The sequence below is a fragment of the Lacerta agilis genome, chromosome 12 (assembly GCF_009819535.1).
Source record: "Lacerta agilis isolate rLacAgi1 chromosome 12, rLacAgi1.pri, whole genome shotgun sequence".
NCBI classification, from domain to species: domain Eukaryota; kingdom Metazoa; phylum Chordata; class Lepidosauria; order Squamata; family Lacertidae; genus Lacerta; species Lacerta agilis.
In genome coordinates this window covers 18,575,957-18,593,754 of record NC_046323.1, presented here as the reverse complement: position 1 = coordinate 18,593,754, position 17,798 = coordinate 18,575,957, and the positions used below count along the sequence as shown (strand labels likewise).

The window sequence follows — 17,798 nt, the reverse complement described above, 5'->3', positions numbered from 1 at the left end:
TTATTCAAGATGTCATCAAAGGGTCTTGCAGCCAGTAGTTGGTTTCCTTCACTTCTAGTACTTTTATTACTCCAAAATGAACAATACAGTCTATTAGCTTATTTACAAACTGTTTTAATGAAAACCCAAACCAATGGGGTCAGTACAAGGCAATAAATGTCAAGGAGTGCAGGAGAATATAGATGCAGTTTGTTCTGTTCCCTGGTCTCAAGGATCTGTTTGCTACACAATGACAACACTGACTTTCCCTTTAGTCATTGCTCTTAGTCCTCTGTGGTTTGATAGGCCAGCACATAGCTCTCAGGAGTCTTTGGTGCTTTCAGTTGTCCTTGATAGAGGGTCACATGCTCTGTCTTGCCCCCATAGAAGTTTATATCAAGGCCAGAATTCAGCATTCTCAGGTTTTTGTGTGTGCATACTCTGTTCTTAATCTATTTCACACTTGATCGAACTATATCATATGTAGTTAATAATGAGCTTTCAAAAAGTATGAGGCATAGACAGGAATCGAGGCAAAGCTATTCTAGGGCAACATGAACACTATTTCTGTAATGTTTACTTTCTAACTGTCATGTGGTACAGCTTGTTAACAAATTACGCATGTTTTGTTAGACAATAAGAACCAAACTATGCATCCTGATTTACAACAAGAAAATATACTCTCTGGTCATTTAAACTATTATGAGATGTTTGATCACAAATCTACTGCCTGGTGTTTCAAATAGAAGAACTTCATTCACTCTGTAAAAGAAATATTGTAAGGAGCTTTCGCGAACAGACAGCGCAATTGTAAAGAGCAGTGTTTTTAAACTCTAAAGCTTTCTGTCTTTCTATCTTTCACTTTGTGCTTAAATCAGCAAATTCAAGCTTTATGCCAGGTCAAAAATAGAAACCCCATGCAGGAAAATCCCACAAAGATTTGTTCGAAATAGGTCAGAATACCAAATTACGCTTCCATTGTGTGATACTCGGAATCTTAAAACTTCAAAACACAAAAAGGAAGCCACTCAGAAGAATCAAATTGCTCCCTAACAATGGCTCATGTTCTTAAAAGACCCCCTTCGTTTTTTCATTCCTTTTCATGCTTTTGCTTTCCTTTGCAATACCACCAACCACCTTAGCATTTAAGAACAGACATAGAGAAAAAGAAATAATTACTTTTAGCAAAATTACTATAAAAAAACAAAAAAAAACCCCAACAACTTCAGTGCAACCATGGGAGACTGTCTAGGAACTGCATGAATGCTGCTATGGGTTTCATGATGAAAGAAATGTGGACTGTTAATGTACAAAAATAAATAAATGCAGTGTGGCCTAAGGGGCTGAGCTCTAGTCAGGTCATGCACGAGAAGATCCAAGTGTCCCGATTTTCCAGGGACAGTCACAGAATTACGAAAGCTATCCTGGCTTCTGATTTGATCCCAGAATGTCCCTGTTTCCCCTACCAGTGGTGACTCCACCTGGCTCAGGGAGGAGGATGAACTGAACTGGTGATTACACTGAACGTTGGTGGCAGTGGCTATGAGCGAGCAACCCATTGTCTCTCCATGGCTGCTGCTGCCCTGGAAAGAATTGTGCTGTGTTCCATTGGTGTAGTGGTGGTGGCGCCTGCCCTTCCACTGGGAGAAAATGTTCTGTGTGGGGGCTGGGGGGGGGCAAAATAGGGGGGGGAGTCAATGAGGGCCAGTTGTCTGGGAATGATTACTCCAGTGGGGCCAGAAACAGAAACACAGAAGCCAAATATCTCTATTTTCATCTGAGGAATGCTGGAGGGTATGGAAGATTGGGGAAATTATCTGGTAAGATGCAGGCCACATGTCAAATAGCAATCCCCCCCCCCAAAAAAAATGCCTTCTGGATTTGAAAGTATTTCAGTTTTGAATGCTCTTTCATGTAAACCCAAGCCCTGCAGATGGAATAGTAGAGCAAGGAGAAAGGTTATATGCCAACTCTTTGGTTACTGTGCTGTCTAGTTTTTGACACAGAGGAGCAGTCAAGAATTTGACCATCTGCCTGCAGTCTGAAGTGCTACCATCCATTCTATGAGCAGAACACTTGAACACTTCCACTGGAGAGGTGGGTTTTGATAGGGAGTTTGAAGGAAAAGTGGGACGTACATGCATTTACCACTTTGGTAGTCAACCTGGAACATCCTACATCAGTACAGAGACTTGTCCCATGAGCCAAGGAAGTAGAATTGTGTGTGTGTGTGTTTAATGTGTCATCTTCATAGTAGAAATAATTCCCTTGTCCTTAGTTATTATATCAGTCTGCAGGTGATTGGGAAGATATTTGAAAGTGGATGCACTTAACTGTTTTCAGAATCAAGTAGCAAACATCCTATCTTCTGGATTCAAGGTATTATGAAGCAGCAGAATGGTGGCTCTGTAGAGTTTGATCACGGGCTATGTTTGTTTGACTTCAGGTTGGCTTCATGAACTAGGAAAACGTTTGGAGTCTCCCTACCTTGGCAATAATACATCAGGAGGCCCATCCCTCAGAAGTGCCTATATTGCTGCCCTGTACTTCACCCTCAGCAGCCTCACCAGCGTTGGGTTTGGTAACGTCTCAGCCAACACCGATGCGGAAAAGATTTTTTCCATTTGCACAATGCTGATAGGGGGTAAGTAAACATATTAAGTGCAGAAAGGAGAATTGGGGGTGAGGGGTGGGGAATGGAGTAGTTCAGAACTATGGTGCATGCAACAGCACCTTACTAGTTGTTTTTACTAGTGATAGAGCTGTTTGTAGTCATTTTACATTAAGATACTGAAATTTCATTTGTAAATAGCAGTCTGTTCTTATTGAGCTCAAGCTTTCTCTGTGGGGGTGAGGGAGTATTTTCAGTTCATACTTCAGTACAAATTAAACCAAATTCTAAATAGTAAAACTAATCAATGGTGCCTTTTTAAAGCAAGGCTCAGGTTCGTCAGAAAACATGATCAAAATACACACATTTTGTTGTGTATTAGGCTGTAAGATTGACAACATTGCAGCTTAACTAATTAAGCCATGCAAATTTCACACCACACAGCTGTGATTGTTGTAGTTATTGTCGAGTGAAGCATTAATATTCATCGTGCAGCACAGAACTTTAGACTCCATCCTTAAAAAGCAAGAGTTTGGGGCACGCTACAGATAAACAAGTTGTTGTTGTTGTTGTTGTTGTTGTTGTTGTTACTATTATTAAGTAAATTTCTATACTGCCCTTTATCCGAAGATCACAGGGCAGTTTACAATACAAAAACACAAAAATACATGTGATAATAACAAACAAAAACAACACACACACACACAGTTTAAATGCTCATATATTGCTTAATTACCCAAAAGGCCTCGTAGAAAAGGAAAGTTTTTGCCTGGTGCCTCTAAATATGTAACAAAGGTCCCAGGTGAGCCTCTCTGGGGACAGCATTGCAGAAAAGGCCCGTTGTCATGTTGCCGCCCTCAAGACCGCTTGTGGAGCAGGCACACAAAGAAGGATCTCAGATAATGATCCCAGGGTCCTGGACTGTTCATATGAGGACAGGCAGTCCTTGAAGTATTGAGGAGGCAGTCCTTGAGCTGTTAAGACTTTATAGGTCAAAAGGAGCACACTGAATTGAACCCAGAAACTAATTGGCAGCCAGTGCAGTCTGGCCAGCATTGGCGTCATATTCTAAAACCATCTTGCCACAGTGAGCAGCCTGGCCACTGAATTCTGCACCAGCTGAAGTTTCCAAACCATCTTCAGAGGCAGCTCCACATCTAACATACTACAGTAATGTAATCTAGAGGTTATCAGAGCATAAACAGAAATTAGGCTATCCCTGTCCAGGCAGGAATGGAGCTGTGCCCACCAGGCACTCTCAACAGAGATGATCATACAGGGTGACCAAAGCAGTTTCTGTGCCAAAACCAGGCCTAAACCCTGACTGAAATGGATCTAGAAAATCAGTTTCCTCCAAGAGCACCTGATCTTGGTCCATGACCACCTGCTCTAGAACTTTGCCCAAGAAGGGGAGACTTAGATTTTCTAAATCCAGGGAGGATTTCTTGAGGAGTGGAATTACTACTGCCTCTTTCAAGCAGTCAAAGGACCACCCCCTCTCGCAAGGAGGCAACCACCTCCCTGGCCCAGCTAGCTGTCCCCTCCCTGCTAGTTTTTATGAGCCAATCGACACAAGGGACCAGAATGCAAGGTGCTGAACAATACAAGCACCTTGTCCACATCCTCAAGCCTTACCAACTGAAACTCATCCAACACAACATCCCTAATACTGATGGGTCATTGCCCCCTTCCCAGCAGCTGTACCCTTAAATTACATGACATTTGTTCAAATCTTGCTTTAGACCCACTCTGCATGGCTGTGATCTTTAGTTCAGCAGCGCTTACCTATGTTCCCACCGTGAGTAAACAGAGAACCCAACAACCTAGAGCTTGCTGAATACAATATAAATAAACAAAAAAAAAAAAAACCTGAGTTAGCACTGGAAAAGAAAGTTACTGCTATCAAATACCACACTGAATTAATCTACTAATAACCTATTATTTAAAGCCGCTTGTGATACTGAACTGATTGTCCTAGATTTGGTGCTGAATGTTTATCATTACCTAATGTTCACTCCAGACCTAGCCTGCATGGCTGTTCTCTGTTATAACTTCCTCATTAAGAAGGAATTGAAAAGCTGACAGTCTGAGATATTCTCAACACTAAGGAAAATATTCATGCAAAAGGGAGGGGGGCCGGGGAATGAGGAAAAGCAGTCTTCCTTCCAGCTGTATTAATATCCCTGTTCTGTTTTGAAAACAAATAGCTGCGATTATAATCAGCTGTAAGGGGAGCAGTGTCTTATTAATTAGATGAGTAAACTTTATGTGATTTACTCTCATAATTAGCTAAGCAAAACCTATAACAATATTAATGTAAGGGAAGTGAGCAGAATGGAACTGGTCACTGGGGATGTAGGTAGGAAACAGTCAAGAAGAAATCTAAGTTACTCTCAGGTACTGTCTGGATCTCAATGGCAAAACTCACATTAATTCTAATAGGTTGAGATTACTGTTTAAAATGCCATGGAGTGCAGTTTACTAAATTAGAAATAACCTTAATACTTTTAGCTATGGATAAGGAGCACATATTATGTTGTGTAAAATATTAAGGTTTTTTACTTTAAAAAAACAATAACAATATTCTAGGAACATAAAATATATTCTTTCAGTTTTAGTTCTCTCTGTGGACTACAGTTATTATCTGGGTCAGGAATGTAATGTAGAAGCAAGAAACAATTTTCATTTGTTTAGGGTTGGGGAAGCAGTGGCAGCATATGCCAGGAAAGAGAAAGATAGTTTGAAAAATATAAGATTTGGGGGAAAAATATTAGCTCTTCAGTGTATCCACCCAGCAGATCTGGCGGTTCAGATTGTGCTGCCCAACATTTCCAAGTGGGAACTGTGCAACATGCAGAAGTACCAGCATAAAGACAAACTGAAAGTTTTATTACAGGTTCAAATTATAGGTCGGCTGAGCAAATGTATACGTAGCATATAGTAGATTTTAATTCTCCGGCCTTTATTTTCATTTTGCTCTCTTCCGAGACAAATTTGCAAGATGCATTCTGCGTATACTGACTACCCAGTGTTTTAATAATATTCATGAATGTCCTCTGGTTTTTAATATGTTAAATATCACAAAAGCATTTATGAATCTCTACATTTTGCAAACTTCTTTCTCAGCAGAGCAGAGCAGAGTGAGTCATTGATTCTCACTATCAAACTTATTTTATTCATTCCAGATCATTTGCTGCTCGCCTTTTATTATGTTGCCATCATTAACGAGCAAGTTCTTTCTTTCTTTCTTTCCTGTAACTCCAACATCACTTTTGGCAACAGTAGGGTCTCTTTTCTGCTTCAGCATGGTTTCTCTCTTTTACAGCTTTGATGCATGCCTTGGTGTTTGGTAATGTGACTGCTATTATTCAAAGGATGTACTCCAGGTGGTCCCTTTATCACACAAGAACCAAGGACCTGAAGGATTTCATAAGGGTCCATCACCTACCACAGCAGTTAAAGCAAAGGATGCTTGAATATTTCCAAACCACCTGGTCTGTCAATAACGGAATAGATTCCAATGAGGTAATCAGAGTCTTTCTAGCTATAAATTCTTAAATCAACAATGTTGCTGACGTTTTATTTTGCCATTTGGTGACATTGTATTTCTGGAACAATCTTACTTGTATGCATAGGGTGGTATCCGACATTCTCTGTCCACTAGTGAGAGGGTTAGGAGACAGGTGAGTTTTAATGTTGCGCAACAGAGGAATTCAGCGCAACAATTGTATTAGCAGAAACTCACTGTGGGACAGATTGAGCAACCAATTGCGTGAACCAGGCGTCTCCTGCAACCCGTGACCATCTCCCCAATAAACATTCAAGACGGCAATATTTGGGGTCAATTTAGGCCACAACATTGATTACGGATATAGACGTTTGGCATAGGCATTGGGTATAACCATTGAACCACCAGCCCGCCTCCTGTGGTATACCTGTTAAGCTATCAACCTGGGGCGAAGGGGGTCTAAGACATGCATCAAGTAGGGACCCATTGTGGGGTTGCTGCTGAGGAGTGCTATGGCCCTAACCCCTGCCTGGGCGTCTGGACGGAAGTGACTCCTTCTGGATCCCTTTAACAGGATACCTCTGAATACATAAACTTGTGAGTTCAAAGCTAACTTTGTTGCACAGGTGCACTTACCTTCAATGGGTGCTTTTGTGGAAGGTGCCTCAAGCAACTTCCATGATCTAGCTGGGAAGCAGCAGGTGGATTGGGGTGGAGCCTGCAAGCCACTCCGTCCCACCCCTGGGGTGGAGCCAGCTGATTAGCCTGCCCATGATAGGCCAATTATTGGGCAGGGTACTATTCAGTTCCCAGGCCAGGGTAACACACATTTGGTGGTCAGCTGGCCTGGGAAAACCCCTCAATAGTTGCTCTTGGCTGGATCATGGAACAACAAAGTTAGCTTTGCATTCACAAGTTTACGTATTCTCTTGTGCAACAGTGTTCTGCCCCATTTCAGCCCCTCGAGCTGAACTTTTTCAGCTATTATTATTATTTTATTTAAGTGATGTGACCACAACCGTACATAGTATTTCAAGTGTGATCGCACAGTTGACTTGTATAATGGCAAATAGTGGAGCTAAGTGGATAAAGGTGTAGATTTACTGAAATTTAACGGGAAACTTTCTCCCCCTTTCTGGATAGCTATTAAAGGACTTTCCTGATGAGCTGCGCTCTGACATCACCATGCACTTGAACAAGGAGATTCTGCAGCTGTCCCTTTTTGAGTGTGCCAGCCGCGGGTGCCTCAGGTCTCTGTCTCTGCATATCAAAACCTCCTTTTGTGCTCCTGGGGAGTACCTCCTCCGGCAGGGAGATGCCTTGCAGGCTATCTATTTTGTGTGCTCAGGTTCCATGGAAGTTCTAAAAGACAGCATGGTGCTGGCAATTCTAGGTAAGTTCTTGGGTGTGCTTTACTATTGCCAGACGGAGAGTGAAGTTAAAGAAATCTATGGGTAGAGCAATCGAAACTATACGAAGTCTCCCATGGTATATATACCAAGGTAAACTATGCTGGTATGACTTACTGTTCCAAACTCTGTTCAGCAGAGGGTCTACTGATGGTTGAGCCAGCCCAAGCCAGATTTTAAAATAGCATGATTTAGACATTTCACCACCATTACTGCCAGTATGGCTTCTGCTGGGTTGCTAGGCCATGTGACCAAGCTGAATGGCATTTGGAATAGGATTAAGTTTTCCCCTACACCATCCTATCCTTTGGAATGCTCCTTTCTCAGGATGAGTTGAATGAGCCGTGTCTGAGCCAGAATCCAGGATTTACATATCTCTGGCTGAGCCCAGACTCATCCAAAGTTTGGCCTATTCCAAACTTTGCTCATCTTGGCAGATCTTGGGTTCGGTTGCTCCTTCAAGATACTCTTGATCATTTGTTAGCTGATAGATCAAGTTGTGTTCACTCTAGTAAGAGCAAGAACTGTTGTGCTGAACCTGTGCCCGGGTAAGTTTGGCTTGTGTGACCTTTGCAACCCATGCCAGGTACAAAGAAATGGTAGGTATGATTCATACTACTGTATAAGGACTTTTCATTGGGATACTAGTGTACTTTGGCATTTGTTGACTGCTTCTGATGAATTTAACCTGCAATTGCAATAAAACTTACCTTGGTGCATGGGAAGCAGCAGCAGAAGTGTTGGGTGCTCTCCAAGGTGTAGTAGAACGTCCTTCCCCAGTGAGGAAACTTCTCCCCTTCAAAGTGAGTTTCTGGGCCTTGGAGCAGTGGAGAGAGGATGAGGCAGCGGTGGTGGCTTGCAAAAAATAATAAAATAATCATCATTTTTAATTTGTGTACTGTCTTTCTATCTTACAATACTCAAGGTGGTTTACAAGCTGAAGAAACAGAAAATGTGCATCTTATAACAATCTAATGCAATACAAAAATGTGATAATAAAACAAAACTTTAAAATAAGCAACCTACATCAAAAAAGTAACCTTCAACAATTATTATAATAGTATAAAATAATATCAACATATAAAAGTTAAACAGAAATCCACTCAACAGTTACAAAAAAAAATTTCTAAACTATAATCAATAAAACAAGAGCAAACCACAGTACATAAAATTATACAATACAAATTGAGAAGCAGAGACTAGAGGGTGGAGCAAGGCAGGTGGAAAGAGGCCTTGCCTAATGAAGTCTCTCCCCTCAGTTGTTCCTCCAGGAACAGCTTCCTTATGATGAGTCCCAGGGCCAGGGGTGGGCCAAGCATGCATTCACTGTTGGCAGTACTGTACTGTACTGTAGTGTTGGCAGTACTGTACTGTAGCCCGCTTTGGGGGCTAAATCATGCCTGCCGTATAGTTTAATCCAGCCCCTGTGGCAGTTTATTTCCTCAATAACTTCAATCCTTAAAAAAAGGTCAACAACTTTCGTCGGCCCTCACACATGTTCACTTCATCAAATCTGGCCCTCCCTGAAAAAAGTTTGGATCCTCTAGTTCACAAAGTAAGTGCATGCATTTCCCAGTCTCCTGTGCCTCCTCTCCATTTATTTCAGTGGAGTTGGGCCAATGTGAGCCCCATTGTGTGTACATATCGGCTCATTCCATTGTTTTGAACAGGGGAGATTGCACATGCAGGAGAACCATGTTTAAGTGTAAGCAGGTGTGGATCTAGATCACTTGTTAAAAGTGGGAATGTTTGAATAGGGAAATCCTTTCCCCAGTCAGATATAGAGTGTAATTCTTAGAATAACTAATAATTTCCAGAATTACTTCAAGCACAAAAAATGGTTTATTCTTATTTTATATTCTACCACCAAACAAGGAGTATATATGGCAATGAATACGACACCATGCTATACCAAACCATCCCCATATAAAATGCCAATATGATATTTGAGCAAAATTCAGAATACTGAAATTTTCTTATACATAAGAATTTCTGCTTTGGTTATGGAAGAGGGTATTTAATAACAGTTAATCCGTGTTTCTTTGCAAAATGCCTTTCTTTCAGTCGAGGTAAGGAAAGCAGAGATTTAAGAAGTAATGACAGTTCCAACTGCAAAGCAAAAAAAAACACGGCATTTCAATTTATTTTACACTGAGCTTCAACTAGATTGTAACAGAATACACCTGAGTGAAGCAATTACAAAATTTCTTCTTTGGCTATATTGGAACTATTAGTGTGTGCACCATAGAAGTCAGCAGCTTTGTGCTGTTCATACTATCACCCTTACTTAATTATTAATTATTAATTCCCAGAATTCCCAGAGCCACTAGTTTCAACTTACTTACAGAAGCTTAATAGTTCTGAATCTTTGTATTTGGTTCCTTGTGTATTCCGCATGATCTGTTTAAGCTGTTCTCTGTTTCTAAGCAAAGTCGAAAATTCATTCATGAATAATATTGCTCTCCTCTTGCGTATTTTCTTTTAGGTAAAGGAGATTTAATTGGCGCAAATCTCTCAATTAAGGACCAAGTGATTAAAACAAATGCTGATGTGAAAGCTCTAACCTACTGTGACCTCCAATGTATAATTCTCAAAGGACTCTTTGAAGTGTTAGACCTTTACCCAGAATATGCTCACAAGTTTGTTGAAGAAATTCAGCATGATCTCACATATAATCTTCGGGAAGGCCATGAAAGTGATGTAAGTAGATTTAATAGGACTACAGTTACTTTCAGCTTTAAAATTAGTTCTTGTGTTTCAGCAGTTCTCCTTCATATGTACATCAGAGTAAAAATACATGTCTAAGTGTTCATTTTCAAATGAATTCTGCTTGGGTCCAACTTAACAATTCAGACACAGCTTAATCAAATTATTGATAATGAATTATAGATCTGATACAAATTGCTCTATGTTTCTATATAAATTATTCATTTGGTGTGGGTTTTGTCCTTGTGTGCTTCTATTTTCAAATATTTGCTAGTCCTGCTAAACCTTAATCCAAAGTAACATTAAACCATTTCTATTTTGCATCCTAAGTAAGAGTTAATTCTGCCAGAAACGGCTTAGTCATGCTGGCCACATGACCCAGAAGCTGTACGCCGGCTCCTTGGCCAATAAAGCAAGATGAGCGCCGCAACCCCAGAGTCATCCGTGACTGGACCTAATGGTCAGGGGTCCCTTTACCTTTACCTTACTCCTGCAGTTTAGTATAGTTTAGACAGTTGTTTCAGTTTTTAATACAAGAGAATGTTGCCAATGTACATACACAAGGGAGAATTACAATTTATGATGGCTCTTAAGGTGAACTGAACTCTACAAGCCCTAAAAGACCAGGAGTCTTTTGAGAGTTCTCCACACATGATCATTCATGGGCTTGTTTTCAAAGCTAAGGTATATGAACTACAACAGTGAATAAAAACCACTAGGCAGAGAAAAGCCATGCATCAAAAGTTCAAGAGTTGTATGTATGCCTTTTATTTTTCATCTAATGAAACTGAACACTGCAATCCCTTGATCTTAGAGATTTCTTCCTAGTGCCCAAGGAATAATACAACCATTTTTCTAATACACTAGAACCTGTCAATTCATGCCATGAAAAATTTGGAACGCTCCTATCTGCACATCCTATAAACTCTGTGCTTTCTTCACATTGTGCTTTTTTGGGGAGGAAAAACTTGGTACAGTTTTCCCCACCCTACCCCACATAGTCCTTAATATAGTGAACATCTCAGGGTTGGCTCTGAGAACAATGTGTCTTTCTGCTTCTGCGGCTTTATTCCTTGCCTCTTTGGTAAATCTCAAACAGAAAGATTGTGTGGGAGGGGCAGATGTCGTGATTTCATGACTACCTCCAGTGCCAGTGTCATCCACCCCCATGGAATTGTGACACTGGCATAGAAAGTAATTGCTCTTCCCCACAAGATACTACTTAGGCTCAGAGGCTGAGCTAGTTGCTCCGGCACCCAGGAGCAGGGCTAGCTGCCCGCAGGGGCGGGGTGAGCGTCCCAGGAGGGTGCTGCCCACGGCAGACATCCCAGGGGGCGGGGCAGCAATGTCACCTCCCTCAGGGATGACACCCGGGGCGCGCCGCACCCACCACACACCCCTTCTTCCGCCAGTGCATAGGCTGCAATCCTAATTCCACTTACCGGGAAGTAAACCCATTGAATTCAATACAGCACATTCCTAACCATGAGTAATCAGAAGTCAGTCACTAACTTGCATGAGTAAGTAACGCCGACTTACCTCACAGATTTGTTGCAAGGCCAAGGTATCCTGATATGAGAGCAAAGTTATCTGAGCTATCTATGCCGAACTTTAATTAGATTTTTGTCAAGTTTCCTATTGTTTAGGTTCCTCTCGGGCATTTGTAGCTGAGAACGTATTTGCATAAACTAATTGGCTAGATCAACACCTGTGGGATGCTTCGCATGTTGCACTTTTAACAGGGACACGTTAAAGACCTCTGTTCAGCACCTGCTAAACCGAAAGCCAGTAACAGATTTCCGTAGTATGTTTTCATGGTATATATGAGCTGAGGAAAATATGTGTCTGCTGCAAACACACCTGTATATGCTGCAGACATCATGGTTTAGGAGGTACACAATGTGTACCCATGAAAACTGTATTGTGTGCCCATAAAAACCATGATATGTGAAGCAACACAAAGTGACTATACATCAGTATGATTTGCCGAGACTGAGCTGAAATTTCTCAGAAGACATGGTTCAGGAAATGCTCTTAATTCAGCCCCACCTCCTGATTATTACATACACACACCTGAAATTTTCCCAGAATATCTTCACCATTTCTTTATGGCAGATGCCATTTTCCAATCCTGCTCCAATGACCTGGAATGATACTAAATCTGTGGCATCATGAATGATTCAGAATGGTGAGCAGACTGGCAGGATAATTGTTGTTGCTGCTACTTGCAGTGATAGCCCCCTTAAAAAAAAAAAAAAAGATTTAGGGGGAAAAGAAGGAAGCTGGGCTGCTACCACCCCTGAGAAATTGTTAGAGATATTTTCCTACTCTTGGAGAATTTCGATGAAAGTTGTCTCTTCTAAAATAAAAAATAAAAAAATAGGGTGGAGATTTTTGCACACAGCTCCCAACACCAAGCATTGCTGCTGGTTCCTGAGAGGCTCAGGGAGTTGGGCGCAGTGCAGGAATGGTGGCAGGAGTGGAGAATTGGCTCTGCCACTGTGCTCACACCATGCTGAGAGCTCTGCCCTTCAACCCTCTGAGGAACCAGCATTGATGCTCAACCTTGGAAGGGCAGATAAGCAACCCCTCTGACCTCTACTGGTTCATATATGGTGCAACCAGGAGCAGGTTAACAGACATGCCCCAGTGGAAGTTCCCAGTGTATATAATAGGAAATGACAAGTGAGGACAACTGGTTATTTTTTAAACGGGCTAAATAAAATGTTTCATCTTATTTGCAGTTGGATGAATGGGGAGGACAGTGTCCAAAGTCCATTTCAGGGGCCTAATCCAGCCCACCGGTTGATTTAGTCCAGCCCCTGTGGCAGTATAAGTCCTGGGGTAAAATCCTAAAAATAACTCAGCAACTTCAATCCTATAAAAAGCTCAACAACTTTGGTCTGCCCTCACGCATGTTCACTTCCTCAAATCTGGCTGTCTTTGAAAAAAGTTTGGGCACCCTTGGTGTAACGGCACAAGAACCCTAGGAATTGGAAATCCACCCACGATTGCTTCAATATTTAATAAAACTAGAACAATCTGTCTATCTAGTGTTCTGCAATACACTTTGTTGTCGTTCAGTCGTTCAATCGTGTCCGACTCTTTGTGACCCCATAGAGACCAAAGCACGCCAGGCACGCCTATCCTCCACTGCCTCCTGCAGTTTGGCCAAACTCATACCAGTCGCTTTGAGAACACTGTCCAACCATCTCATCCTCTGTCGTCCCCTTCTCCTTGTGCCCTCCATCTTTCCCAACATCAGGGTCTTTTCCAAGGAGTCTTCTCTTCTCATGAGGTGGCTAACATACTGGAGCCTCAACTTCAGGATCTGCCCTTCCAGTGAGCACTCAGGGCTGATTTCTTTAAGACATGTATAGTATTGCACTCTAAATTGTATACATTGTAGAATTCAATGTTAAATTGATTTGCAAAACTCCCCAAAGAAGGCAATTTTGCTGCATTTTCTCCAAATATTTTCCACCAGTTTGCACCCTGGAGCAAGTGCTTTGAGTCCATTTTGAAGGGGGATGCCTCAGAAGATGTGGGCAGTTGCACAGAGAGGAGTGTGGTCCTCTTTCCCGATGACTTTCTTGTTTGATCCAAAGGGCAAAGCACCACCCTTATTTGCACTTGCTGTTGCACTTTTTTCTTTTCTTTTCATATGCTAGTGCAATGTTAGAAAACTATTTAGCTTTTCTGCTTCCTAGGACTCCTCCCCCAGGAACCTTACATCATAGAATGGCCTTGCATGAACTTTATTATTTCCTCTTGTTTCTTTTGATCAACCCCTACTCGCATGTAAGACAAAAAATGAGTGCTGCCAGATGCACTTGGTTATATTTGTTGAGATTTCATGAGTAAGCAAAATGTGAGAACTCCTGATCAGCAGTACAGGGCACATTAACTTTCAAGCAGATACTGACTATGAAGTGTATGAAGAATATTCTGTGGCACCGATTATCTAATGCGTACTTGGGGGGGGGGGAAGCCATCTCATTAATAGTCGTCACATGTAATCACCAATCTTATGGCTCAGAGTTTTTATGACAACCCTCAAAATAGATTAGATTATTTAGCAATGTTCACCAGGTACATATAATATCTAGTTGTGTGCATAACTTTTCACTGGATATGTATAACACCTATAAGCTATTTATGGTGGTTTTCCTAATTAAGAATTGATCTTTTCTTCTCCAGTGTTTTGGTCCAACATATAGGTAATCTTTCCTTTACACACAAAAAAATTAGAGAATTTTGGCTAATTCACATACAGTGATCGTGTTGGGGCTTGAGTTTCTTTTTATTTCATTTTCCTCCCAATCCAAAAGGAGATCTTTGTAGTTTTTTGTGATATGGAGATTATCTCGCTCCATGGAAAACAAGCAGGTATGTGCTGTGCAATCCAGTACCTCAGAAGTAAGCCCCATTGAGTTCAGTGGAACTTACCTCAGGTAAGTGAGAGTGGGATTGCAAACTAAGAAAATTTCAGAGGACTGTGCATGTTAACAGTGAAAATGTTGACAGTTACATAAAGTATTTGTTACCACTTAGTGGTGAACAAGCAGTAAGTTAGATGTCTTTTTTTGGAAACTCAGCTGAGATTGCAGGCATTCTCTTGTGAGCGTGCTGGTTTAGATAGATAGATTTTAATATGCCTAGAAAGCTAAGAAAAGATGGAAAATAACAGAGAGATTATTTGGTATCAGCCTCTTGGGGAAGAGTAACAAAAATGGCAACATGAATTGAATGCTTCAAGGGACCCTGATGACGCTGGCAGAAACATCAATGCCCAAGTGGTTGGCAGTGTTATTTGAAGCTGGTGAGGTGTGTACCTATAGTCTAGCACTGTTATTGTGCTTCTTTCCCTGTGGATTATTGGGATAGTTCAAGAATGCAAAAATAAAATAAAAATAGAACATCTCTTTTTCTCTCAGTTGCATGCAGAAACAAGCTTCTATATCATTCCTTTAAACTAAGCCCGTATGTGCTTTGCCGACACAATGCTTTCTTTTATTTTGCTTTTATGTTGCAATTGTCTCTACTAAAGGCTTCCATCGGTGCTTCTCTGCCATTTGCAGATTGCTTAAATGCAGTTCCATGACAGTTTAGGAAACCTTGTTAACATCCACCCTGCATTCTTTACATGGATTGCTGGTAGAGTGGCAAATTGATTTAACACTAACATGGTTGGTTTCTGTATTTCCTGAATGGCATACATCCTAGTTACATTTGAGAGCTGCACCTGGAATTTTATTTTGGAAGTGACCTGTGCCACCCACTGTTTGGATATGTCACTACGATACCTTTGTGCTAGTTGTTGGTCAGGCCTTTGCTGTGGCAAGACCATACATTCTCCATTGCAAGTGTCTGGATGCAATGCAGCTGTAGTAAGACATACTACAAAGGGATGACATAGAACCTCTGAACTCCCAAGACCATCTTTCTGGCCTTTCCTCAGATGCTAGACCAGGGTCTCCCAAACTTGGGTCTCCATCTTGTCCTGCTAGCTAGGGATGATGGGAGTTGTAGTCCAAAAACAGTTGGAGACCCAAGTTTGGGAAACTGTTCTAGACTGGTATTCTCAGGGTTGCTGACCTCACTTCCTACTTCCTGTTCCTCGATCCCACCTTTCATTTGTCTCTCTCAACCCTGATTGAAATGGATCCAGAAAATCAGTTTCTTCCAAAAGCACCTCTATCTGGTCTGCGACCACTCGCTCCAGAACCTTGGTCAGGAAAGGAGGAATAGTAACTGGCCAGTAGATAGTTAGGTTTTCCAAATCCAGGGAAGGTTTCTTAAGGAATGGTTTTACCACTGCCTCCTTCAAACAGGCAGGGACCACCCCCTCTCGTAAAGAGGCATTGATCGCCTCCCTGGCCCAACCTAAACTCAGCTTCTGTTGATGCATATAAGTTCCAGATGCTGTTATTCTCTCAAGTAATTCATCTTTGCTACTCCTTTAGCCAGTGAGAAAAGAATTCAAATAAAATAGTTGCATCTTCTACGTACTTTGGGGAGGGATCAATTATTTGCTCACCTTACCACAGCTTTTCTTCCCTTCCTATTTGGTCCTTCAGAGATGTAGCCTTTGGAGGAATGAACACAGGCCACCCATTGGGTGATACTATGCTGTACTAGAAACCTCCCTTTCCATGTGTCAGGGAATACATTCAGCCATGGTCAGAGAATGGAGACAACTCACCTTGCTGCACCCAAGAGTTCTTGGGTCACTCTCCTCTTATGTAGTCCTGTTCCCAGCAGTGAGGACCTGCAAAGAAGCAGACATGGACAAGGTTAGGAACAACCCCATTCCTTGTGAATCGTTGGCTTCATAGCTGTGCATGTGGCACAATAGAAGAGGGTACGGTTCTTATATATTTAAGTACTAAATTGGAATGAGTAGAGGAGGCACAGATAGAGTATTTGCGATGAGAGCTTACTGCAAAAGAAAAGTTAAAGTAAGTTTAAGCCTACGGCAAGATTTGAAGGAAGTTTTGAGAGAGCTCATTGTTGGCTATAGTGCTCTTTCTGGTTTTGCCGTGGGTTGCAATAGCATAACCATGAACTCATTTGCTAGATGACGCCAAGTGAGATTACTACTGTGCCCCCAGAAACCAAATGATAACACCTTTCCCCTGTAGCTGCAGTGAGATTTGATTCATCTCTTAACACCAAGCATTGTAGCAGCCTGAGTCACTCAGAGGTCTTCTGTGCATTCCACAAACTTTAATGAAGTCCCAAAGGAAGATGAAAACCTCTGAGGGAAGCATGACTTCTCTCCTTTTGGTTCAGTGAGGTACTATCAATATGTGTCACGTCGTGGAGAGAAAGATGGCTTGCTTGAATATGTAGAGATCTGTCACTGCAGACAGGATGTATAATTAGCATGAATGCTTTTCCTACAAAGCACTAAAAATAGCACTCATGTGTTCCATCCTGCCCAGCACTGACAAAACCAAATATTTAAATTGAAAATAATAAGTATTATATAGCCAAGAGGAAAAGAAAGATCCTGGCTGTGTTTGAATGGTTCTCACATTGCATATACAATAATGTGTGCTCAAATCTCATTGGTTGCAAGTGGGATACATTCACTTTGAAGATGTAGGTGTGTGACTGATGTTTGGTATAGGCTGAAATTCAGAACTCTGGTCCTCCACGGGTCTTTCATTGTAGACTATGACTAGGAATGGGTTGATTCTGGTTCTCTTGCTTTCTCATTTTCCAATCTTAAATCCAGTTCTCCACATTTCTGCAGTATTTTTTAATATATATTTTTAATCACCATGTACTGGTAAATTCTTCAGCATTTTAGTGCTTTTTAGTTTTTTGTATGCAGTTTTGAATACTGTACACATTTTTTCGCAAGCAATTTGTCCTGATGCAAAGCATTTTTGTAAGTTATTTTAACTAATAGGTTCCTTTTTATGCATAATTTGGAGAACTGCAAATCAAAATTTGGATAAGTGTGTAACTTAGCCGACCTGCTGTTTAGTAGTTACAGGTGGGTAGCCGTGTTGGTCTGCCATAGTCAAAACAAAATCGAAAATTCTTTCTAGTAGCACCTTAGAGACCAACTGAG

At 41.4% G+C, this 17,798-nt stretch overlaps 1 protein-coding gene across 4 annotated transcripts in view; it reads left to right on the top strand.

Annotated features, from left to right (window-relative positions):
• The window catches only part of KCNH8 (potassium voltage-gated channel subfamily H member 8), a 162,050-nt gene that overhangs the window by 117,803 nt on the left and 26,449 nt on the right, over window positions 1–17,798 (top strand). For all 4 annotated transcript variants that reach the window (XM_033165995.1, XM_033165993.1, XM_033165994.1 and 1 more), the window contains 4 exons: window positions 2,426–2,623; window positions 5,916–6,115; window positions 7,242–7,491; window positions 9,993–10,207. In XM_033165995.1, coding sequence (XP_033021886.1) covers window positions 2,426–2,623; window positions 5,916–6,115; window positions 7,242–7,491; window positions 9,993–10,207 — 863 coding nt within the window. The remainder of the gene's footprint in view (window positions 1–2,425; window positions 2,624–5,915; window positions 6,116–7,241; window positions 7,492–9,992; window positions 10,208–17,798) is intronic.